This window comes from Diceros bicornis, chromosome 15, assembly GCF_020826845.1.
Source record: "Diceros bicornis minor isolate mBicDic1 chromosome 15, mDicBic1.mat.cur, whole genome shotgun sequence".
NCBI classification, from domain to species: Eukaryota; Metazoa; Chordata; class Mammalia; order Perissodactyla; family Rhinocerotidae; genus Diceros; species Diceros bicornis.
Genome location: NC_080754.1, coordinates 36,538,219 through 36,563,184, shown reverse-complemented (window position 1 = coordinate 36,563,184; position 24,966 = coordinate 36,538,219). Strand labels below are relative to the sequence as shown.

Sequence of the window (24,966 nt, the reverse complement as noted above, 5' to 3'; positions counted from 1 at the left end):
GCAAAACCTAATAAATTATCCCTGGCCTGTTATAATGCTCCTGCTGCTCAGGTCTGGAGTACAGATTCTCTCTCGCTTAGAAAGTACTATAATCATTAGGCAATTTTCCTTGTCTAATTTTTCCTTTATGATTTGCCCTAATCAGTCACAAAAACACCTTTCACCTTGTGTCAGTCGGGGTCACTCCTAAACACATTCTCCTGATAGACAAGACTAATTAGAAGCTTGAGAACTACCACACGTCTTGTATTAATTACATCTGAAATTAGTATTTTCGAAATATCTTAGAGAGATATAGAAAAAAAACTATAGTTTCACTAGCAATGTTCAGAAGTCATCACCAAGTGAGTTATTCCCTGGAAATATTCCATACATGATAAATGTCACACATTTCTGCTAAATGAGCAATATTTTCTGACATTCTCCCCAAATCCTTGAGTTATGCCCTACTTGGTTCCTGTTGTCCCCTTGTCTTAGTACGGTTTTGAGCTGTAAAAGAAATTTGAGTCCGTATACTTTCTTCAGTGGGGAAACTCAGAGTCACACTTGCTCATTCTCCTTAAGGTCATGTGTCTAATTTGTCCTCAAATTCTGTCATTTTTTTTCCTCCAAAATGTCTCTTCATTTATTCCCTCAGGTCAGGCCTCCAACTCACACAATCCAACAAACATATTGGATCTCCTTGCCACCAAGTCACCTTGAATTCCACCAGTGAATGCTGAAAAGGGCTTTGGAAGTGGCCTCTCCGTCTGCTCTGACTGTTGCCTGGTCCCAGACCTGTGCATTCACTCCTTTAACCATGACCCTTCAAGAGTTGACACTGATTTCCACTCCAAGTCCAACACATCCAACCTGGTTACAATCTGTTCTCCACCTAGCAAACTTTATTTCCCACAATTTACTTAATCATTATGCCAATTGGATTGCTCTCCTACAGATCCCATCCAACAAGACCCCCCCAAAATTTCCTGTGCTGGATCTTACTCCTAGATGCACCCAAATCTAACAGGAGGAGATGCCTGGGAGTTATGACTCTTACCTGATGCAGAGTTGATATAGAAGAGTAGTTCTTTGAGGTCAAACATAACTGGATTCTATTCTGGGCTCTTCCACAACCTCCCTGAGCCTCACTTTAAATCAGGGATAATAATAATACTTATTTCATAAATATGGAAGGAGTAAACGAAAGAACTTGTGTTATTGTTGTTGTTTAAAGTCCAGTGCTCTTTTAACTACATCATGTGGGTTCTCACATAGAAAAAGAAAAAACAAACATGGAACAACAACAACAACCTCTCAGGATTCTGAAACTTATCCAAGCTGCTGAGTCTGAAGAACCTCTTAGAGTCAGGAAATGCTAATCCCTTTTTATAATTGTTATTGACTCCACAGAGTCAACGAGAAGATATCCCACTCAGCTGCCCATACAGTGCTAGAGTAAATAGAACCCAAGGATATGTGGTTACCCCGTGAGCTAAATGAGAGCCAAGTAGGGTAGCCAGTGATTTTCATACCAACAAGTTCTTGGAGCATAAAGGGGTCATTCTGATATTAAAACAAAAGTCAATTCAGTGATAGTCTCTGCAGTGTGTCACCACATAGTGCAAAAGAAAGATTATCTTATACTAAAATCTGAGTAGTTGAATCTGTCGCTAACTAACCTTTGACCTCAGTTTCAAGATCTGTACACAAAGGATAGGAGATAAGGCCCTGTATTCAATGGATTCTTCTCTTTCAGCCACTCCAGATTTCCAATGCTGCAAGAACTATGAGACAGAAAAAGAGAAGGAACGAGAGAGAGAGAGAGAGAGAGAGAGAGAGAGAGAGAGAGAGGGAGGGAGGGAGGGAGGGAGGGAGAAAGAGAGAGGAGAGAGAGATAGGTTGGCTTAGAGTTGAAAACTATCTAAAAAATTGAATTGAAGGCTAAACCTTATTTAGTTAGGTGAGGATAGTTACCGGCTTAGGTGTAAAACAGTCTTCCTGGTTATCTTAGAGCTGCTTTAATTCACGACTTTCAACCATGACTCCTGTCTCCCATAACATCTAACCTCATAAGATTCAGAAACCACACACTGGGGTTGCCTCATGAGAGAGGGACTAGCTCTGGAAAATCTCAAGCTCTAGGATGCCTAGAATGCCAAGACATCAATCTCGAACGTTGGGCCAGTCTGCCTACCTGAATTAAAAGGCCAGAAGCCAAAGCTGAGCCTGTAGCCTTCCAGGACCCCTAGAAGCTAGAAGGAAGCTTGTGCTCCCTTGACTCAGAAACAGCTAAGGGAATCCAAGGTCTCTGCTCCCAGCAACAGCATGAAGCTGCCACAGATTTTTAGCTTCATTCTGCTAGAACCATTTCCTACCTGAGTCACAGGGAACACTCAGGCTGAAGGCTTGCTTCCTGTCTGGGCCTTGTTCTTCCCTTCAATATCCACCTTCTTTCCTTGATGGCAAGATGTCCCTGATGATGTAAGAATCTTTGGAACCCATCTCTTAATGTCTAAGCTAGAACCTAGCCCTTAGTTCTTGGTATTGGAGACTTTCTGATCTCTAGAATTGAGGTCCTCCCAACAAGAAGACATGGGCAGCCAAGGAGACTGAAGCCCATGTAAGCAGCTTGGAGAATGGGAGCAATGGGCAGGAATAAGAGCAGGTTTGTACCCTGTGTGGCCATCAGTCCTCACATCTAAGCAGCTTGGAGAATGGGAGCAATGGGCAGGAATAAGAGCAGGTTTGTACCCTGTGTGGCCATCAGTCCTCACATCTAAGCAGCTTGGAGAATGGGAGCAATGGGCAGGAATAAGAGCAGGTTTGTACCCTGTGTGGCCATCAGTCCTCACATTCCTTCTCCAGTGAAGCCTAAGAATTTAAGAGAACTTGTGACCAACTTGAAGTATTTATGTCCCACAAAAGAGGAGCTCAGCAGAGTCCCTAATATCCCTGCCAGTTGCCACTTTTCCAGTCTTTTCTGCTGGTCCTTCATATCCATCCAGAAAGAATGAAATGAACAGCCAGTCCTTCCAGCTTTTCTCTCTCTCTTTTTTTTTTTTGTGAGGAAGATCAGCCCTGAGCTGACATCCATGCTAATCCTCCTCTTTTTTTGCTGAGGAAGACCGGCTCTGAGCTAACACTTATTGCCAATCCTCCTCCTTTTTTTCCCCAAAGCCCCAGTAGATAGTTGTGTGTCATAGTTGCACATCCTTCTAGTTGCTGTATGTGGGACACGGCCTCAGCATGGCCCGAGAAGCGGTGCGTCAGTGTGTACCTGGGATCCGAACCCGGGGCGCCAGTAGCGGAGCGCTCGCACTTAACCGCCAAGCCATGGGGCCGGCCCCTGCCAGCCTTTCTCTTTGATGTTGCTATCTGAAATTAGTAAAATGCATCAGGATATTATCACAACTAAATTCATCCCAAATCAAACCGGTTTGGATGTCAGTGAATATGTTGACCTCTATTTAAGCAAAGAGAAATTGTGTGCTTGGTATAGATTAAGACAGAAACAAAAACCAAGAGACTAGAACCTGCATGCCTAACTGCCAGGGTTGAAAACATGTTTTTTCTGTTCCTCCTTCAGCCTAAAAAAACACCAAATGTGGCAGGAGTGCCCTGTATCAGTTTCCTGTGCCTGCTGTAACAAAGTACCACGAACTTGGAGATTTAAGGCAACATACATTCATTCTCTTACAGTTCTGGAGGTCAGAAGTCCAAAATCAGTTTCACTGGGCCAAAATCAAGGTCTCAGAAAGGTAGCACTCCCTACAGAGGCTCTAGGGGAGAATCTGTTTCCTGGCCTTTTCCAGCTTCTGGAACTGCACTCCCTGGCTCCTGGCTCCTTCCTCCATCTTCAAGCCAGCAGCTTAGCATCTTGCTTCAGCGTCACCTTGTCTTCCTCTTCTGTGTCAGATCTTCCTCTGCCTCCCTCTTAGAAAGACACTAGTGATTACATAGGACCCACCCAGACAATTCAGGATAATCTTCCCATCTCAAGATCCATAGCTACATCTGCAAAATCCCTTTAGCCAAACAAGGTAACATTCACAGATTCCAAGGATTAGGACCTGGGTCTCTTTGGGGACATTATTCAACCTCCCACAAGTGCCCTTAACTCGTCAGTTGTCGAAGTGGGTGGAGGATCCCTGGGAGTAGGAAAAGATGATGGGTCCAACATATTCCAAAGTAAAATTAACCCAAGAGATCAGCAATGTGACCCAAGGTCAGGAAGCCGGCAGACCCTCTTTCCCGTGGTGTCTTATAGGTAATTCCAGCAGGAGGTGAGAATAATGGAGATCCAGCATGGCCCATCAGTAGACAGACACATTCCTCAGACCACAGCAATGAGCAGGTGGTAGTACCCTCAAAGTCTGTGCAGTGGGACCTCTCACTCTCATTTTCTGAGGGTTTGTGTCCTTCCTGGAAGACCCAGACCTGACTTTTAAACCCCTCCTAAACCTGTTGATGATTTCTGGCCTTTCCTGCTTCTGAACCTACCCTGGAAAGAGTGGAGAAGAGCCAGCTTGGTGCTGTAACATGCCAGACCCTCTGCTCCTGTGCCCGGTTTTCAGCCAGTGTGCCAGAGACAACCAAGAGCAGATGCAGGGACAATAGGGGGATTCTGGAGACTCCGTAAGATCCTGAAACAGATGGGCACTGTCTCTGTACTGGAGCCGTGAAGATGACCTTCTGGAACATGTTTGGGGGGTCCTGTACTTCCCAGGGTAACTTCACACCCTATCTGGACTGGCAAGGGCCTGAACCTGGGATCCTGGAGGCTGCAGCACACAAAGAGCCACTTGTATGAACTAGTGCAGCTTCCAATAGATACCCTTCTTCATAAGACACCCAAGCCCACTCCCACAGTCAGACACACCAAAAACAAAAGAAAGGCAAAGAAGATACACCTCTAAGTCCCAGCCCCCAGGCTAGGATGTCTTCCTCCTATGTAAGGATCCCATCCCAGTGGGATGTCTACATTTGAGATGGGTACCCTTTGCATTCACTCTGCCCAATACCCATTTCCCCTCCAAGGTTCAGGGAGGCTTAGGACAGCCCAAGTCCACCAGTGTACTATGTTCATTCCTCCTCTATACAAAGAAAGATGACTTGGCTACCAAGGAACCATGTCCCCTCCCTACTCCTAAAGGCATTCTTGTAATTCCCTTTATCACTCCCAGTTGAAACCCCTCACTCCCCTCACTCCTGAATGTCCAATATTCTGAGTCCTGGGGTTATATTTAAATCAACTCTTCTGACTAGCTTATTGGGTCCAGCATTTTAATTGCTTTTCTTTTCCATTATTTGATGTCTTTTTTTTTGTTTAATGACTTCCAAGGGCTCCCATGGCACCCAGATTATGTAAGTGCTGGGGCTGGAATAAATGATGCCAGCAGCTTTACTGTCTGGAAGAAAAACATTTAACGTGAACTCGATTTCATTCTGGCACCCAAAGACAAGAGGAAAATGATGTGAAAGTTTTCTGGTTTTCTCTTTCTGCAACAAGGGGAGAATTTGTAAAGGAAAAGATTTCTCTAATATCAGTTTATTATTTAAAAACAAGGGCACTCAGAATATGGAGTCAGTCTGCATAACCATTTCTTTGTTGTTCTTAATTTGAACAACCCCATGTGATTGTTTTTAAGCGCATCTCTGGGGCTTCCGATATTTTTAATTAGTGTGGCTTCATTTTTTTTTTTTTTTTTACTGTTATCACTCTAGCTGATTTGTTTTCAATCTTCATGCTCTACCAGTCTCTGCCTCCTCACCTAACTCTTCTGTCTCCCCATCACATTCACTCACGGTTTTATAGAAGCTGGTAAAATCTGAATTATCCGTGTCTATAAAGGTAAAGGTCTCCGGTTCTTCCTCAGCTCCTCTCTTGCCCTCTCACACTCATGCTTAGAAACAGAATTGAGTTTATGAGGATATGTTCCCTCTGTAATGGGGAAAAACCCAATGAGCTGTATCATAAAAAAGAATCATGTAATTAGAGGTGGGAGACTATACATTTTAACTTCTTAATTTTACTGGAAGGAAACTGCTGCTCAGCCTGGCTAAGGTCACAAGCCGAGTTAAAGGCTGAGCTGGCCTCCAGTCTGATGGCCGGCCTGAGAGACCAGCGCTGCCTTCATCGTACCACCCACGGGGTCTGAGCTGAGCACTGAAGGATGCTGCGCAGCAACAATTGCAGGACCAGTTCTTCAGCTCCCGTCTCTCCTCTCCAGGAGAACCTGGTGGCTGCTCCAGAATTTCTCTGCCGGGGCGCTGTTGCGGTGTTCTCCAGTTGAAAGGGCACAGAATTCAAAGTCAAAAATCTCAGTGCTAGCCTTGCCTTTGACACTAATCAGCCCAATGAATTTGGATGAATCTCTAAATTTCAGTTTTATCCCCATAAAATGGAAATAATACCTACCTGGCCTACAGCACAGGATGGTGATAAACAACTTCCATATCTTTTGAAATTCTTCATTTTTGACTTCCAGGACACCATTTTTTTTCTGGTTTCCTTCACCTTTATAGCCATTTTTTTCAACCGCCTCTCTGAGGTCATTGTCTTCCTCTCACCTCCTAATATGGGCCCCTTCAGGGCTCTATCCTCCCTCCACTTCTCCGCTGACTCGGCACACTTTTCCTGGAAAGTGTCACCCCTCAGTTTCAATTACCATCCATGATTTATGATGCCCAAATCTCATCTCCAGCCCAGACCTCACTCCTAAGGGGAACGTCCATCTTCCTATTCATCATTCACCTTGGGTGGTCTTTAGTGCCTTAACTCGGTACACCCGGCCCGCCACATACCTATCATGATGCCTCTAAGCCTTCTCTTCCTCTGTTGCTTGTCTTGGTGAATCACACCCCTTGCTACTCTTTTGCTCACATCAAAAAAGTGGAAATCATGTTAGTTTCCTCCAAAATCCTTAGCCATGTTGAATAGGCCACAATATTCTATTTCTTTCTCCTGAAATTTTCTCCACTTCATCCCATTTTGTCCATCCTCATTGTCTAGTTAAGGCTCTAATTGTCTCTTACCTAGACTATTTCAACTTCCTCTAACCTGTCTTCTCTTCTCTCAGTTTATCCCTTTCCAATTCATCCTCCACACCACCATCATAGTTAAGTACTCAAAATACAACTCTGATCATTTTACTCTCGGAATGTTTAAAAGTCACTCATCAACAACAAAACAAAAAGATTAAAACTCTTTCACAATGTCCTTCACGCCAACCGTCCCATCTCATCTATCTCCCTATCTCCATTGGCACACACACGCATATGCACACATACCCTACCACACCACGCTTTGGCACTATCAAAATTCTTAATTCTTATTAGAGGTCTCAGATCTGCTTATAGCAGACAACTTTTGGATTATCTTTGCAGTCTTCAAGCCCCCTTCTTTGAAAGTTTCACCTGTAGTGGAGAGCCTTAGAAACTATGTTTGTACCACATGATCTTCCCACTCTGGTGATGTTGGTAAGACTGGAATAGATTTTGGACCCAAGCTGGGCCAGCTACTCTGTACCAAGAATTTAGAATTTAGACTGAGAGCTATAAATTAGATATCTATGGTTCAGTGGGTTCCTTTTCTGTTCTTGTTCAGCCCTATCTTGTGGCTTGGCAGTACTCTGCCCTTGGGATCTGTGGGACGCCCATGGTTCTTGATTATACATTCCCATTCTTGTTTAAGCAAGTATGAAATGAGTTTCCTTTACATGCCACCAAATGAGTCTAAGTCACTTGTCAACATGTATAGCATCTGCTTTTCCTCTGACTGAGTCATCCTCCAACTCTTTTCATCTTGTGAATTTCTACTCATCCTCAGGACCTAGCTCAAGTATTGCCTCCTTTGCAAAGTCTTCAATACTCCCACAGACAAATTTATTTACTCCTGCCTGTGAGCTACAACTGTATTTGCTATCACACATGGTCATAAGTTTGCTTATAAGACAGTTTTTCCCATAAGACTATGAGCTCCTTGAGGGCAAGGAGTATTTCATATTCATATTTATATCTCCAACACTAGGGGGGAGCTTCACACATAGTAGACACTCGATACATCTATTTTGAATGAGTGAAATGATACTTGTGAAAAGTGTTCTGTGAACTATTAAGGTCTACACAACTATTAGAAGGAATTTTTAAGAGAAAGTTACATTCTTCAGATATAAAACAAGGGCCTTACACTCTAACCTGATCACTAGATGATCCCATAGGTCATCCTCTCAGTCCTAAAATTCAGATTAATGTTCCTAAGTTTTAAATGCATCAAAGATATTATCAAGTGATCAGTTTTCCATAAAAATTAAGACAAACACAAGAGGAAAGAAAGGTATTGAAATAGGTAGCAATTAGAAAAAGAAAAGTCTACATACTAATGGACCAACCTTCCAAATGGCTCTCTGTCTTTTATTTGAAGTCATTTTAAGGTTGAATTGTCAGAAAACATTTTGACATCTTACTTCAACATTTTGTTTTTCTTCAGGGGTTGCAGGGTATAGCAAAATCATCTTTGTTTTGACCCCTGCAAATGCTTTTTAGTTTTTGCAAGAAATTGAAAAATGTTCACATACCAACTCAAAAGAGAATTCATTCATCCTCCATCCATCTCAGGGGAAGACTCATCTCCCTGCATCAACCACCCCAAAAAAAGTCTGAACAAGCAGTAGCCCAAATTGTTCTTTGAGGTCAAAGGAAAAATCTAGATCAGAGTGATACACCTTGGAACTGATTTATCATTCTTTAAACACACTCTACATTTTCCCACCTCTGTGTTTTCTCCATCTATCCCCTGTACTTGGAAAAGCATTCACATGACTCTCCATCTGTTAAAAGCTCAGCTCCTCCTATTCTTCTGAATAGGAATGTATTTCCTCTTGGTTGCAGTTACGTAGCAATTGCTTCACACCTCAACAATAGAACTGCCTACACTTCCATGAACATGTCAGTCTTCCCCTCTACACTGGGGTCCTGGAGATCAAAATCTGAGTCTCTGAATATCCACAGCACCTAGTTAGTACCTCAGCACTCAATGGTATGTCTTGTAACTAAACAATACAAAGAAAATATTATTCACCAGTCCTCATTGAGGACTGCATGACACTGCACTGAGTTTAAAATTAAACCCTGCTAGAATTAGGAAGCCCATTTACCCAGCTCTATTCGTTGTATTTTATTTTGGCAGAAGTTGATAACACAGCCTTCCCAACTCTACCTCCCCAAGGACCAAATTGTCTTAAATTTTATAATTAACTTATGTCTGACTGATACCTACAAGTGTCTTTGGGAAGATGGTGCAATAAGCACTGGTAAGAAAATCAGGACAACTAAGTTTAACCCTGAATGTAACAGTGGCTATGACTCTTTTCCTCTCTAAACCTCACTTTTGTCATCTATAAAAAATGATCCTCAGTGTTTGAGAAAATGTCTTCCTTGGTTTGGTGACAGTAATGGAACCAAAAAGCCAGCACAGATTACCTTTCGTTTCAACCAATAGCTAATCAATATAGTCAAGGTACCATGAGGCAGAGGCCACCAAAAAAAGAAAGAGAAATTGATATATTTCACCCTGAAGTTAAAATCCTTCTTTCCTAGACCTTTAGAATGCTTTCTTACTCTCAGAAAACAAAAACAAAAGCAAGACATAGACCACACTCAAATGTGTGCAGAGATGAGTGAAAGAATTGGAACACACATCACATGCAAAAAATGGAAAGAACTGAAGAAGGCTAGGAGAGATAAGAAAGTACATGGCAGCAGTGAGGGGGCCAAAGCATGGGAGCTCTCTGCAAATATGTGGAAGGCTTTCTTTGAAAGAGTGATTAGACTTGTTCTGTCTAGTCCCAAAGTACCTCAGGAGGCAATGAGTCGTTCATCACTAGAGAAATTTAAGCAGAGTCTGGATGACTCCTGGTTAGGTATATGGTAAAGCAACTTCAAGTAGTCAATGATGGATTAGCGCACAGCCTCAAGGACAGGTTCAAGTTCCAAATGATAGGTTAACACATAGCCAGAAAAAGCTATGATTCTCTCTCCAAGGTCCCAACCACATGTGGCTCTGGGGCAGCTCTCAGGCCAGCTTTAGAGGGACATTGGTGTGGTGGTGGAGACTGTTACAATAATGAAATTCACCAGATTTCAGTTTACTAGGTTCTTATAGCAGATTAAACAGTCTAGCCCCAATGAACAGTTGATTTTCTTTAGGACTAGATCCACTCAAGCGGATAAAGCCTTTGCTATTTAACCCCTAGGTCAGTCTTGATTCAGCTCCTTCCAGATGGAGAGTGAAAGAGCACATTTCAGCTTTTTGAACTAGTGTCTGATTTGTTCTGCTCTCTGTCTCCCCTAGAACTACCTGATAGGAACTTGTATTAACTGGAATCAAGGGAGTTTAGAAATACCTGTGGAGATTCAGAGTATTCTCTTTATAGACAATTTCAAAAGAAGCAATTTCAGTGAGGCCAAATCTTGATGAGATGAATAAGAACAGAGAGGCCATAAGTAGCTGGACTTAATTATATATATATAGATTTTCAAATGTACAAAGTTATAATGCAAAAGTTGCCTGGAAGCATGGAATTCCTATGGCTAAATGAAAAGGACTATGAGACCAGCCGAACTATTTTGATTTTAATTTTTTTTTTTTTTTTGGTAATTCTACCAATTTTTTTTTTTTTTTGGTGATTCCAATGTTGTTGATCCAGGCTCAGACTTTGAGAATGAATGTCTTATAATACAGTTACTTACTAGTGAACATTCATTCAGACTTTGAACTGCCTAAGGACAGAGATTTTAACTTAATCTTTGTAGCTTCCACCTAGCAAATAGGCCATCAATAAATACTTGTAAATTGAAAGAGCTTATCACTAAAAAAAACCCTACATACACGTATATATAAACACACACACACACACACACACATATACACACATATATTCTGCAGTATGACAACCAATCAACAGCATGCAAAATAAATAATACATTAATGGTAATAACTTGACAATTTTAGAAAAGCAAATAAAATGTTACCTAGGAAGGTAGGCCTTCCTCAGGGAAGGCCTCAAGCTGTGGTCAACAGTGTCTTATCTCCAACGGGATGTAACTCGCAAATCAGAGGACTTGAGGGGGAGTACATAGGGAAGCCCAAGGTCATGAAAAGAGGCAAAAACAAGGACCCCAAATCGGAGTACTGCAGTGCTTTCGTCATGTAGTACGTGCTCATTCACTTCCTACCAATATTCCATGAGAAGATCTAGAGAGTCTCTTCACCAAGGCTGTGAATAGGAAGCCACACGAAGAGCTCTGTGAAGCTCAAATAGCCGCTTCTCTGTAGGCCAAGATTGACAGTGAGAATTGTTGCCATAAAAATGGACTCCCTGGGGCCGGTCCTGATGGCCTAGTGGTTAATGTTCGGTGTGCTCTGGGTTCAGTTCCTGGGCGTGGAACCACGTCACTCTTCTGTCGGTAGCCATGCTGTGGTGATGGCTCACATAGAAGAACTAGAAGGACTTACAACTAGGATATACAACTATGTACTAGGGCTTTGGGAAGGAAAATAAAAGAGAGGAAGATTGGCAACAGATGTTAGCTCAGGGAGAATCTTTCCCAGCCAAAAAAAAAAAAAATTTATAAAAATAATGTACTCCTTGAATTCAGTGGATATGATGGGATCCTGGGATGTCCCACAATGTCAGAGGCCAGGTGGCAGGGCTTAATCACCAAAGAAGAGGTGGATGTGCTGATCATAACAAGCAGCAGACGGAAAAGAGAAATCAAAAGGGCTTGACCTACAGAGATCTTTGGCATTGTTTAGTTGATCGTGGTATCCCTAAACCTGACATGGATGGATATGTTTACTTGATTCTTCAGAAAACCTGGTCTTAATTTTAAGCTCTGCCATGTAAGTTATCTGTGACATTGGGAAAATTACTTACATACCTTGAACACTGGTTTCTACATTTGTAGAAAATGGAAGTATAAATTCCTGCCCTAATGCCTAGTTTATGAATTATAAAATGCGAGAAAATTTCATGAGATTATAGCTATAGAATCCTTTAACAAAGTTGGAAAATATTAAACAAATGTAAGCAGTTCTTATCTTTATTTTCAACAGTATTTATAAAGAAGCTAGTAAGGTCTGTCGTATAACGTGGTTTCAAAAATATACGAAGTCTAGTAAGGTCCAGTCTTTTTCCTCTTAGAATTTTTATCTTAATTAGGAAGTTAGGATAAGCATAAATATAAATATAGCTACAGATACATAGACAAAAACATAACCGTAGAATCGTACGTATTTGCACGTGCACACACACACACATACACAACACACACTACTAACAATATGAGGTAGCACTAAGTGTGTGTATAAGAAAGCTGAAGGAAAATCAAACTACTTCTAAAAAATAAAGAGAATTTATTGGACCATATATATGAAAAGTACAGAGGTAAAAATCCTTTTGTTGTTGTTGTTTAGGATAAGCTTAATATTGTACTTCAATGAGGCCACCAAAAACCCTTTTTCCTTACATCTCTCCACTCTACCTTCTGCAACACAGACGGCACTGGCAGTCTCAGTGTGGTTGACAAAAGCTTTCATGCTTCCTCATCCACAATCAGCAAGAAAGAGATGTCCCAATAGTGCCCAAAAGTCCTAAGGTTCACTATGATTGGTCATGTGCTCAGCAAGGAACCAATCCCTCTCACCAGGGGATGATATATTCTAAATGGCTTAACTCATTTTAGTCTCAATCCTGGATGGGAAGTGGAGTCAATCTCATTTCAACCACATGGCCAAGAACGCACAGAAGGATGATTTACCAAAAGTAATTCAGGATGCTGCTGTCAAAGAGGGGAATAGGTATTAGAGAAGAAGAACTGGGAGGAGAAAGAGGGGAAGAAGGACAGAAGCAACAACCTCAGAAATCTGTCCACTGCAATGACACATAGGTGATCCATAAATAATAGTTTTGATAAATCACATAGAGAAAGAGCATGAGAGCCAGGAAGTTCCAGAAGACTTTGTGAAGGCTGTAGAACTTGAATGGTCTTACTCATGAGTACATCATGCTAACCCATGCGTAATAACAAATAAAAAGGATAATGAAGAAGATGTCGGTGAGAAGTCTGGTAAAATCATTGCCTTCCATTCTTGTGTTTAGGGAGTGAGTGGGTGAACGTAAATGGAAAAATGAGGAAGAAAGAACCATGTCCTAGTTAAATTTGTAAATCTTGACTCTCATAATGTGCATTTTGTAGTCAAATAAATTGCTACCCAAGGATAGGTAGTTCTAAGGTAGCTTAATATTTCCTTCATAAAGTGTGTCATCTGATCTTAATGCAGCGTTGGAACTAAAAATATACTTTTATATATTTTTTATACAGGAAAAATAGAATTAAATAGCAATTAACTGGGAATGCATTGTCTTTCTTAACTATTTGAACTCTACTTTAAAAGCCTGAATTTCTTTGAAATGTTATTTATTTCAATAGAACTATTTAATATCTGGATAACAATTTCACAATCTTAATGGACCATATTCCAGAGACATGTGCAGCTAATAGGAATGAGATGACTACTTATGTGACCTAGAGTATTTATCTGAGACCTGAGAGGTCCATCAGCTTCAGTGATGTATAAGCCTACTTAGTAAAAGTCAACCTTATTTATAAATTTTGATGAAAATTCTCAAGCCAACTTTTCACAGGATATACCTACAAGGCCGGCGGGAGAAAGATGTGGCCGCTACCCAGTCATAAGTGAGGCAAGTGCCAGGGCCTGTAGACTAAAAACTGAGACCCATAGATTCGTAATTGCGTCAAGCTAAGAATTCCCACAGCCTGGGTTGTACCAAAACCTATGTGAGTGGAATGGAGTGGGAAAAGAAGTGCTTAAAACCTGAGGTTATTAATTCTATTTATTTGTTTGTTTGTTTGCTTATTCATTCATTTAGCAAAAGTAAAACTATGTTAGTGAACATGTAAAAAAAAGATTACAAACAGTTCCTTGGAAATAGTGCCCCTAATGAAGTCACAAACCCAAATCCCAATCCCAGAACCTAAATCCATTTCTCCTCTGACAATAACAGAGTAGGAATACCCATTTGTATTATACATGGAAGAGCTAAATTAAGATTATCTGGAGCTGATCTGCTTTTAATTTGCCCAGCAAGTTACAATTTCCCTTTAATTCACCTCTATCCGCTAAGATACGGTGTGGACAGCACCGGATTGGAAATCAGACAACCCGGTTCCAACTCCACCACTCACCAGCTGGTGACATCTTGGGCAAGTTACTTAATCTCTCTGATTCTCAACCTCTTCATATATAGAAGACGAATATTAACACTTTTCAAGCTGACCTAGATTATGTTGTAAAAGTGTATACTATATCATTATTCCCATAATTTATTTATTCCATCCAGAATAAAATTACTTAGGCTTTCAAATCATAATTTAAAAACTAATAAGGATAATAGTTTAAAGAAAAAAAGAGAGGGATTTGCTGGTTCCTCTATTCTCTCCTAGAACTTTATATAAACATTCATTGTAGTGTTTGGTCATTTTTAATGAATATGTTTTACCTGGTAGCCTCAGTTCCCTAAAAGCAGGGCCTTTATCCTACAAACTTTGTTTCTCAGTCTCCAGCAAGTCCTTGACACTGAAGAACATTCTAGGTAATGAGAAACTAAGCCCCTGGAATTAAAGCACTCATTGTCACTTACTAAGAGACTAGAGGTGGTCATTGAGATGTTTGCTCCCTGCTCCTGTGGATACGGATTGTGACTTCTCTGAAGAGCACCTCTCCAGGCACAATTCCATCTCCTTAGTGTGAGAGTTCATCCGCTTGCTGAGACAGCCCCTTTGTCTCCACTCCAAGACAGAATCACACTTTGTTTTTTGGGTCTAATTTAGTAAAAGATTGTCTCCCTTGAGTCTCTTGTCCTCTTAATCAATACCTTTACAGTTTCTTCCTAATGTCTTTCTATAATTACAGGAAGCTATTTTGTATCAATAGTCTTGTTCTCTCTCAGACGCAGACCAGTTTTTTAGTGGAAGGTGAAGAAGTCCCAGGGACAAAATTAGCATTCACATCAGGCTAATGAAACACACCGATTATCTAGAAGGGCAGATTCCTTGAGGGACAGTATAGTAGAATAATCACAATAACCCTGTAGTAGAAGAGGGGGAAGGCTATGTCCAGACTCTGCATCAACTTACTAGGCATCGTGGGCAGATAACTTAACCTCTCCATATGTCAGCCTCCAGTAAAATGAGTGGTGAGGAAGAGATGATCTCTGAGCCCTCTTCCATGTCTGATGCACAGAATTAAAGGTATATTTTGTGTCATCATAAAACAGAATTGTCTGTATATTAAGAACAGTTTGAGCCAAGTCAAGATAATTGGTCCTGCATTAGGATCAAGAATGGATCTATGTGATCCTGAAATAAACAATGTGAGAAAGTGTTAGTGAATCTGATTGTCTATAACTGTGAGTTCATGGTCGGTGGAGAGTGAAGCAGGCCCTACTGGGGAGCTTTGTAAGATGGTTAAAGAAAACTGGCCTGATTGAAGATTCCAAAATGAGTTTACTAATCACACGCTCAATGGTTATTAAAATCAAAACCATGTGTTATATCTTTCTGGTATCACATAGACTAGCCACTAATGTCATTTTCCTCTGCAACTAAAGCATTAAGGAAGAAAGTTGTCATCTAGTAAATAGAGATTTGCTTCATTTGAGATTACTCATGGATCATTCACTCATTTTTCAATGAACATTGAAAACCCACGAGTGCAAGACACTGTATGAGATTCTGAGTAGATCATACATATGAATCAGATATGTATCTACTTATTGGAAGTTCACACACAAGTACTCACTCTCTTACATACACTCATAAAACTATAATAAATGGTTTGTGTTAGTCATCAAGTCAATTCCGACTCCTAGCGATGCTGTGTACAGCAGAACTGAACCCTGCCACCCTCTCACCTTCCAGCGCTATATCAGACAATGCTCCACTGCTATTCATAGGACTTTCGTGGTCAATTTTTTCAGAAGTGGGTGGCGAGTTCCTTCCTCCTAGTCTTAGTCTGGAAGCTCCACTAAAAACTGTCCACCATGGGTGATCTTGCTGCAATTTGAAATACTGATGACATCGCTTTCAGCATCGCAGCACCACACAGCTGCCACAATAAGACAACTGACAGAGGGGTGGTGTGGTTCCCTGACCAGGAAAAGAACCCAGGACATGGCAATGAGGGCACCGAATCTTAACCACTAGGCCACCAGGGCTGGATATAATAAATGGTAGGAAGTGATAAATAAATACCATGGAAGAGATGGAGATTAAGTACTCTGAGAAGGGTGATAGCGTAATTGAGGGCATAAAGTAAGAATTTTATGGAGCAAGAAGCACATAAAATAAATCTTCAAAGCTGGGTTAGATTTTGACCTGTGGAAACAGCAAGAAATAACAAAGGCAAAGACAGAGAGGCTAGAAAGCATGGCCCATGTGAGAACAAAATTAACACCAGTTATGTAACATCTAACACTTACCAACTGTTTACCATGTACTAAGAGTTTTAAATACATGGTCTCAGTGAATCCTCAGAACTCTAAGGGTTTGGTTCTACTAGTGTACCTATTTTCAGATGAGAAACCTAAGGCCCAGAAAAGAAGAGGAACTTGCCCAAGCCTTCCCATTAAAAGAAATAGCAGGTTTTTCAGGATTGCTGAAGCCTGTGGTTGTGGCAGGGAGGAAGGAAAATCTAATATGAAAAGTTTGTTGTGGCTGGATGATAAACAGGCTTGAATGCTAGAATCTTTCAGGGAATCAACCTGAGGAAAAATTCAAATGAACTATTTAAATAGGAAGTAAAAGTGAAACCTTCAGTATATATTTTTTAAAACGCTACACTCCATATATTAATTAAAATGGTAAAAAAATCAACATTCCTCTAGTACCCTTGTCAATGTCAAAACACAGTCACATCTGAAAGGGATATGAGCGATGTTGCCAGTACAACCTTCTACTTATGAAGATGGGAAAACTGAGACTGAAAGATAACTAAACCTGGCGAAATGTTCCATTCAATTTAAGCTTTAAGTAAAGAATAAATATATATGTGGGCACATGACTACATAATTCTTGCCAATTATTCCATACTACTACTGGGAACTGACAACGAAAGATGGTATTATAAACTTTAAATCCCCTGGCACTCATACAGTCTATGCACTGCTCGGAAAACAATTAAGTTGTGCTCTCTTCTGTGCTTTAATCATAACAATGTGAGTCTATTACTCCATGGAGTTGGTTGGTAACCAAATGTACATAAGGCATTTAACACAGACAGATCCCCTAAGTGGACACGCATTAATTCCCTGCTAAATGTCTTGTAAATAAAAGATGTGCCAGAACCTCAAAGGATGTTCTGTTTTCACAGAGATTAGTAAAGTGGCTTGGATTTTCTCTTGTTTGATCAGCCATTCAGGAATTAACTTCCACTAAGCCATGTTCATACTAAAAATGTGTATTACCTAACAAGAATATTTTCTGTAAAACATGAAGTTCCTCTTAGATGTTTATATGCTGCCATCAGTAAGCTCATACTAAGGGATTTGTAATGAATTTATGTATTTATATTTGGTTTATTATTCTAGCAGTTATTCAGAAATACAGTTGATAGTTAAAACACCCCCCCCCCAGGAATATCTATTTAAGGTCTCTCTCTGTGAGTGAAATTAGCAATGTTTTTATCTCTGTCATAAGCTGTACCATTTAGTATTTTGTTATAATGTTAATAATAATAGCTGGCATGTATTGAGCATTTTTATTATTGTTTGTATTTTTCACTCTCATTTTGATAAAATAAAAAGAAAACTTGAGATCTCTCCTTCAGTTATTCTGCAATTACGGTATTGTGCTCTGATACCTTCAATAGTGTAGCATTTGCTGAGATGACCCAACACATGTTTCTTGTAACCCATAGTACTCTCATGCTGGAATCTTATAATAAAGTGATAATTTCCTTGAGAAAAAAATTATAAGAGCTTACTTTTAAAATAGATGCAGTCACTTAGTCTTGTTCAGTTACAGGGAGGATTCTCAAAAAAGATATAAATGTAATGGTGTTTCTCCAGATAAGTGTTCAAGACTAGAAACAAATTTTAAAGGCTCAGAATTTTATTTTAGCTATTTAAACCAGCTTCTTTCTTCCAACTTCTAAATGGTTTTTCCCTTCCATTTTTTATATGTTATATATTTTAAATATAAGCCTGGTGGATAGTTGGACATTTCAGCTTGCCTACCCATAAATACTCATTTCAATATATAACTTTAAGTGAATTTAATATGTAGTTGATGTTTGTGGCAGCCTGCTCCAATAATTATCACCAGATTAAAATTAGAATTCATAGACTTATAAGAAATTATTTAAGTTTGAAATGACCCAAACTTTAAGGGTTACCATTTAAAACAGAACCTTTATTACCACAGGGCATTTTAAATAGTATGTCTGTGAGATTTGGAATGCATAACCCAAGCAACTCGACTGAAATCACAACTGAAGTTCATCCCACGTTATTGAACAGAAAGATTTACTCAATAAGAAACCAAATTCTCGTTTTTCATAGTTTCACCATAATTTTATTTTGTATTTACAGTCTTCAATTTCTAATGCAAGGGTCTTGCTGAGGATTGGAGGAATTAGCGAAGAGAGATGGGGTTTGGAGGATAGGAATCAGAGGTCTTATACTGACAACAAGAGTTAATAAAGCTAACAGGATGTGAAAGTCTTCCAGAAGAAATTCTTGCAGCCAGCTTTGCGTTCTCGGGGTGCCATGGCCGGGTTTGAGTTAGCAGATCTCTGCAGCTCCAGCCTCATTTCATCCTGCTCAGTAGCCTGGGACAAATCTTCAGGCTCCAGGGCATCGTTCTCCGTCTGGTTGGGTTCAGACAGCAGCTCTGCCAAGAAGTACTTGGCCAGTTCCTGTATGGGGTAGAAGGGAAGGAGAAAGAGAGAGGGAGAGAACAAGCATGATGATGGAGAAGAAACAGAAAAGCCTGGTTTGGAAAGGAGATTCAGCCACACCCAAAACCCAATGATCACAGCTGTGCATTTTTTGTCAGAATTAAAATCAGTTAAGGATATAAAAATAAGGGCAGTTGCTACAATCACCAAGTTAAACAAAAAGTCTTCAAAAACTCAAATGTTTCTGCAAGTTATCTGCCTCTGTAAGGTTTAAAACGCACTCAGAGAGAGAAATAACAGATCGTTACAACAGTTTTGCAAAGATCAAACACGCCAACAGTTTATTTAATTCAATTTCCATATCATGAGCCACAAACTGGAATTGTTCTTACCGTTTTTACTAAGTCAATTGAGGAGAATGAGACCTTTCACAATCTTAAATATATTGTGTTCCATCTGCAAAATGCCCTTTAGCCCCCAGTGCCACTGAATGGAAGGGAGGTACTGCTTAGGAAGGTAGCAGCTTCCGAGGTCCGCGCTTTCAGCACCTGGGTCAGCGCCCCCCGTGGTCAGCACCGGGGATAGATGCCATCATCCCTTCGCGCTCAGTCACCCAGGTCTTGGAATTTTCTTGAATGCCAAAAAAGAACTCACCTGAACTGTGACAGACTGCGCTGATCAGAAAAAAAAAAAGAGGTAAGAGGGGATTCTCGACTTTGAAAGTTTTCCTGAGAGCTTTGGGAGCTGAGGGACCCAGAAAAGCATCAAAACTCTTCAGGAGCACCTCTTAAGTCCACCCAACTGGCAGCGGAAAGGCTGCGAGAAGGCTGGGGGATTCAGGAGAGGAGAAAGAAGGCGTCGAGGGAGACTCCTTACCTGCTTCCCCGCGGCAGCAGCCAGGGACTTCTGCAGAAACTGACGGAGTCGGGGATCCGAGGGCGCGCCGGCGACACCGCCCAGAGCCAGGACGATGGAGAGCGCGGCCAGCGCGCACTGGAGGCGGCAGGACAGCATCTCGGCGGCGCCGGGGAAGCCGAGCTCGAGTGCGGCTGGTCAAACTCTAGGAGCGGATCCGCAGGCAGCAGCGACGGCTCTGAACCTCGCGACTCCTAAAGCGGCTTGTGTGCTCTCCACCGTCTCCCTCCTTTTTAAACTCTCTCTCTGACGTCAGACTAGGAGGCGCCCCCAGATCTCACCAGCGCTTTTACGCACCATTACCCTCGTGAAATCAATCACACAAGTGAGAGAGCTACACAATCAAAAGTGACTTGCTTTAAAAAAAACAATCCTGCACACATACAGGCCCACACGATTCCACACACGCCATGCTCTCTGCACAATTTTCTATATTCACTCAGTGCTACGTACATACACATGCCGTAATTTCACTCACACACATGCACATGTAATTTCACTTACACAATTTCACTTACACACATTCTCAATTACACACAGAGCTTCAAACACTTGGCCTCTGAAGAGGCAAATGCACCATCACACACAGCTGCTTACACATAAATGTGCCAGATAACTTGACCTATCATCATACTCAAACGTTTTTAGGAGGTCCAGATAGATTCAAAAGTGTACGTGTGTGACAAGTGGAGATTCAGAATCATTCCTCTTAAGAACAGATTTGAGAATGGAATGTGGATGTTAGAAGGACTAAATCATCTCCTTCTCCGTTATCTCCATAAAAAGTCTTGTAGGTTAAGATGTAATGGTCTCTAAAGAACTTCACTTTTCCCTATGATGGAGGAGAAGGTACCTAGGCTCACCCTCCATCCCTCTTTCTCAGCAGCTGTGAGACTTCTGGTCTGCCTGCCTCTCTACTGTGACAAAAAATACCAAAGGGAAAAAAGTGAGATTGACTTCATTTTGGTGGCTAGAAACTTAGAGTTAGAAAGCAATCTCAGAAATTAGCTACTAAACCTCAGAGTTTGAGTCACTGAGGTCTAGAAATGGGCAGGGAAATGCTCTGGTTCACATACTGCACAGTTGGAGCAAGGACTGGACCTCCACATCCAAGGCTGGGGTTCTTTTCCCTTAACTCTGAGTTTTCTCACAGATTCCTGGCCAAGAGGAGCAGTTTTAGGACAGGGATGCCGAGTCTGGACATGCAGAAGTCCAGGAACCCCCTGAACATATGTGACCATTCTTGCACATCGATGTGTGGGGAAAGGATCAACAGACTCTTAGTCAGATCCAGCACTCCCCTGCTCCCCAAACACATAAAAAGCAAGTTGAAGAAATGCTGTCCTAGAATTCTGGTTGTGATCTGGTTAGATGTTTGCTGTCCGGACCAGAGTTCCAACAGCCTTTTTTTTCCCCAAAAAATATTTCCTCATAAAGGAAGGGCCAGCTAATGTCCTGTCATGGACCCAGATGATCCCTGCAGGCTCTTCAAGGACTGACATTTTATGACCTTCAAGCTCATAAAAAGCTAAAAATATATGCTGTGTCTTCAGAAATCGTGTGAAGCAAAGAACTTGGTCAGTCCCGTCAGCAGCCATGCATCATGTATGTATTCTCAGTACTTAGACCAACACCACAGTGTTGAGAGGCAGGAGGGGTGGGAAGTGTCCTAAATAGCTTGGATAATTGTCACCATTTCCTTTTGTGTCTGTCAGCCAAGGCAATGAGAGAATGCACAGCCAGGAGTGCTAAAGCGTCCAGGGCTTTTAAGTCCAGACAAGGCTAAGCACAAGTGGATATTAAAAAGTCTCTCACATGTGTTGGACTAGTCTGGGAGAGCAATGAATCTGGGGCTGTGAAACCCAATCATAGGAAATACATATTATTCTCTCTATACGTCTTGGAACCCTCCTTGGCCCCTGACTCAGAGTCTAGTCATACCAGCCCAACTCTCCCTCGGCACCCCCAAATGATCTTACATCTCCTCCACCCAGGACTTGGCCCTCGGAAGCCCCATTGAGTAGAGAAGGAGAGTTTTCCTGAAACAGGAGCCAACCAAGGAAGAAATAGCAGCTCCACCATCTTCCTCTGTGCTCTGGGATCTCTTCACCTCCCTCCCTGGACTGCTGCTCCTCTCCTTCCACATCCTTATCCTCCCCTACAGTCTCTCGTCTCTCTTCTTTCTCTTTTTCCCTAATCTTTCTCTGAATTCCTCTCTCAGAATCTTCCTTATTCAATTCTTCTTTTGTCTCCTTTCCCCACTCCCTATCCTCACTCCTCTTTGTTGTTCTTCCCTCTCTTCGATCATTTTCTGACTTCAGTCTGATTCCATCCAGCTCTTTCCCTGCCTTCTCTGCACTCCTTCCCTTCCCACCCTGCCCAGCAATATCTAGCCCAGTCTGTGCCTCTAGTCTCTCCCTCTCTTGTCTCTCTTCTTCCCTTTCTTCTTCCCACCTTCTCAGTTGCTTCTCTCCAAAAATACTCACAATCGCTAGCTATTTAAGTGCCTGCTAGGGAATAGTCAACTCTGGCTTGCTTCCCTCACACCCCTGCTGAAGTGCTGAGGCTGTGGATGAGAGGACTTCTGGGTTTTTTATTTAGTTTTACAATCCTTGTATTATTAAATGAGTCTAAGAACCACTAAAGAGGAAAGAGAAGCCAGGGTAAAAGAGGACACAAATTCTTCCTTAAACCCCTCAATGGCCAAGTTTTGCATAAAGGTTGGCTTAGCACAAAGGCTCTTCAACCTTCCCCAACCTGAGCCCTCTGCAGCCAACCCCCAGGACCTCTCTCCCAAGTCCCAACAGCTGGGAGAGAGAGGCAGTTTGTGGTTGTACTGGGGACCCTATTTCCCAGACCTTGGTCACCAGGAATCACTCCCCTCCCCACCCTTACGCAGCCCTCCGTGGTTCACAAAGCACTTTCTCATCCTCACATCGGAGCATGCTAGCCCCATCTCACAGAGGAGGAAATTGAGATCCTGAGAGCATAAGTGCCTTGCACAAGGGCACACAGGCAGAAGCAGCAAGGCCAGAGGGAGCATGTTACTCTAGTTTAGAACATTTCACCCTCCCGTGACTCAAATGCCAGAGAAACCCCGCTGAGTTGCCTGCAGCCAGGATACAAGTGCCTCTAGAAGGCACCCAGGGCTTTTCATGTGCAGCTTTTCTGGCCAGGAGATGGTTTCCCACCTCCCTCTGAAATGCACACTTGGGGGTAATGACTACCTACCAATAAGAGCAGTAGAAACTCATTTTAATGAGAAACAGTAAAATCTGTGAGCAGACATAGACGTTCAGTATTAAGCAAAGCAGGGAAGTAGAAAGCGTCTGTGCTGGGAGTCAGAGACCTGGGTTCTGGCTCTGGTTGTGCCACAGTCCAGCTGTGGGACATCCTTTGTAGGCCTTGGTATCCTCGTTTGCAAGATAAAAGACTTGATAGGTAACCTTTGTGGTTTCTTTCAGCCCTGATTATCAAGGAATTTAAGTTCGAGGAAATAAAGCGGCAGACTAGAGCGTATTGTGATGTTAAAATGTGGCTTCTTTCTCAAAATAAGGACTTTATACGGGGGGGGGGGGGGGGGGGGGAACCCTGGCTTTTTTGTAATGTGGAGGAGGAAGCAGGTGCAGTGGACATTTCACAGACCTGTGAAAAGGGAAACTCGCTCTTGAGTCTTACATCTGCTACTGACCTGCCTTCCTCACTCGGACCTCAGTTTCTCCATCTGTAAAATTGATTCACTCAAATTCTTTCTACAAATAAGTACTGAGAATCTGCACTGCTTGAAAGGTTGATGATATAGCAGCGAACTAGACAGACAAAGTCCCAGTGAGGAAGACAAATAATAAATATATTAATTAATTAATATATGTTCAAATTAATAAGGGTTAAAGCAAGGTACAGAGCATGATGGCTAGGGGAAGACCCTTCTGAAGAGGAAGTATATGAACGGAGACATGAATGAGGTGAGGGAGCCAGCCATGCAAACGTCTGAATAAAGATGTTTCCTTGTCAGGTGAAAGGGCAATCAAGGTCTTGAGGTGGAAGCAGGCTTGGCACGTTCAAACATCAGCAACAAGGCAAGGGAACCAGAACAGAGTGGGTGAATCAGAGAGGGCTAGAGGATGAGGCCAGTGAGGCAGGCAGACGCCATATCAATGAAGCCTTGAAGCCTGTGGCAAGGAAACCATTGGAGGATTTTGAGCAAGGGAATGACCTGATTTGTTTTTTTTTTTAAGTAATGCCTTCTCCTAAATGGAGAATTAACTGTAGGAGGGCAGGAGTAGAAGCAGAGGATAACTTAGGAGTCTAAGAACCACTTAAGAGAAAAGAGGAGCCAGGATAAAAGGGACACATTCTCCCCCAAACAACCATGGCCCAGCTGATTGGCTTAGCATGAAGACATTCATACCTCCCCACCTCAAGCCTTATGCAGTCAACCCACAGAGACTGTCTCCATGGAAGAGGAGGTGGTGTATGGTTGTTATTGGGAGCCTTATTCCCCAGACTAGTCCAGGCAAAAGAAGATGGCGTTTTGGGCTGGAGTGATAACCATGAAGGAAGTGAGGACTGGTTGGGTTTGAAGTTCATTTTGAAGTAGAGTTGACAGGACATGCTGATGGTTCATTTGGATATTGAGTCAAGGGAATGAGAAGAAAAACTGGTAACACCAAGAGAGTGATCTAGACCTTCTCTAAAATGCCTTCAAGTTCCACAAATTCCTGAAAGAGCAGGAAATGGATTTCTGACAAAGACTTCTCCTGGACATTTTGCAAATGGAAAACCTTTTTATTTCCCAGTTGGAAGGAAGTGAGAATTACAGGCAGTGAGGAGAAGCAGCAAAGAATATTGGAAAGAGCCCTGGACCGGATGTCTGAGGCTCTAGGCATAAGTGCTCAGTTTTCTCCTGCTTAAAATGGGCCTGATAGTCCTCACTTTTGCTAAAATGTAATTTAAGAACCATATCAGACAATGTTAAGTGAAAGTGTGTGGTACCCCATAAAACATGGTAAAAAGATGAAGACCCTGGTTTTGTTGTTGCTGCTCAGATGGAGGCAGCCAGCCCTAAGCCAAGGGTAACATTCAACGAG

At 41.9% G+C, this 24,966-nt stretch overlaps 1 protein-coding gene across 1 annotated transcript; it reads right to left on the bottom strand.

Annotated features, from left to right (window-relative positions):
- Positions 1–18,600: 18,600 nt before the first annotated feature.
- Positions 18,601–20,060, bottom strand: SST (somatostatin). Its single transcript, XM_058555570.1, has 2 exons — positions 19,838–20,060; positions 18,601–18,979 (listed from the first exon to the last, which is right to left on the bottom strand). Exons 1-2 carry the CDS (start codon positions 19,973–19,975, stop codon positions 18,767–18,769), a joined length of 351 nt encoding a protein of 116 aa, XP_058411553.1. The 5' UTR covers positions 19,976–20,060; the 3' UTR covers positions 18,601–18,766.
- Positions 20,061–24,966: the final 4,906 nt, after the last annotated feature.

Bases quoted from the DNA above. Each gene is read 5' to 3' on its own strand.
- SST (XM_058555570.1), bottom strand. From the start codon at position 19,975: ATGCTGTCCTGCCGCCTCCAGTGCGCGCTGGCCGCGCTCTCCATCGTC. The intron at 18,980-19,837 runs GTAAGGAGTCTC...TACCCCATACAG, and splicing joins CTGCTGCCGCGGGGAAGCAG to GAACTGGCCAAGTACTTCTT.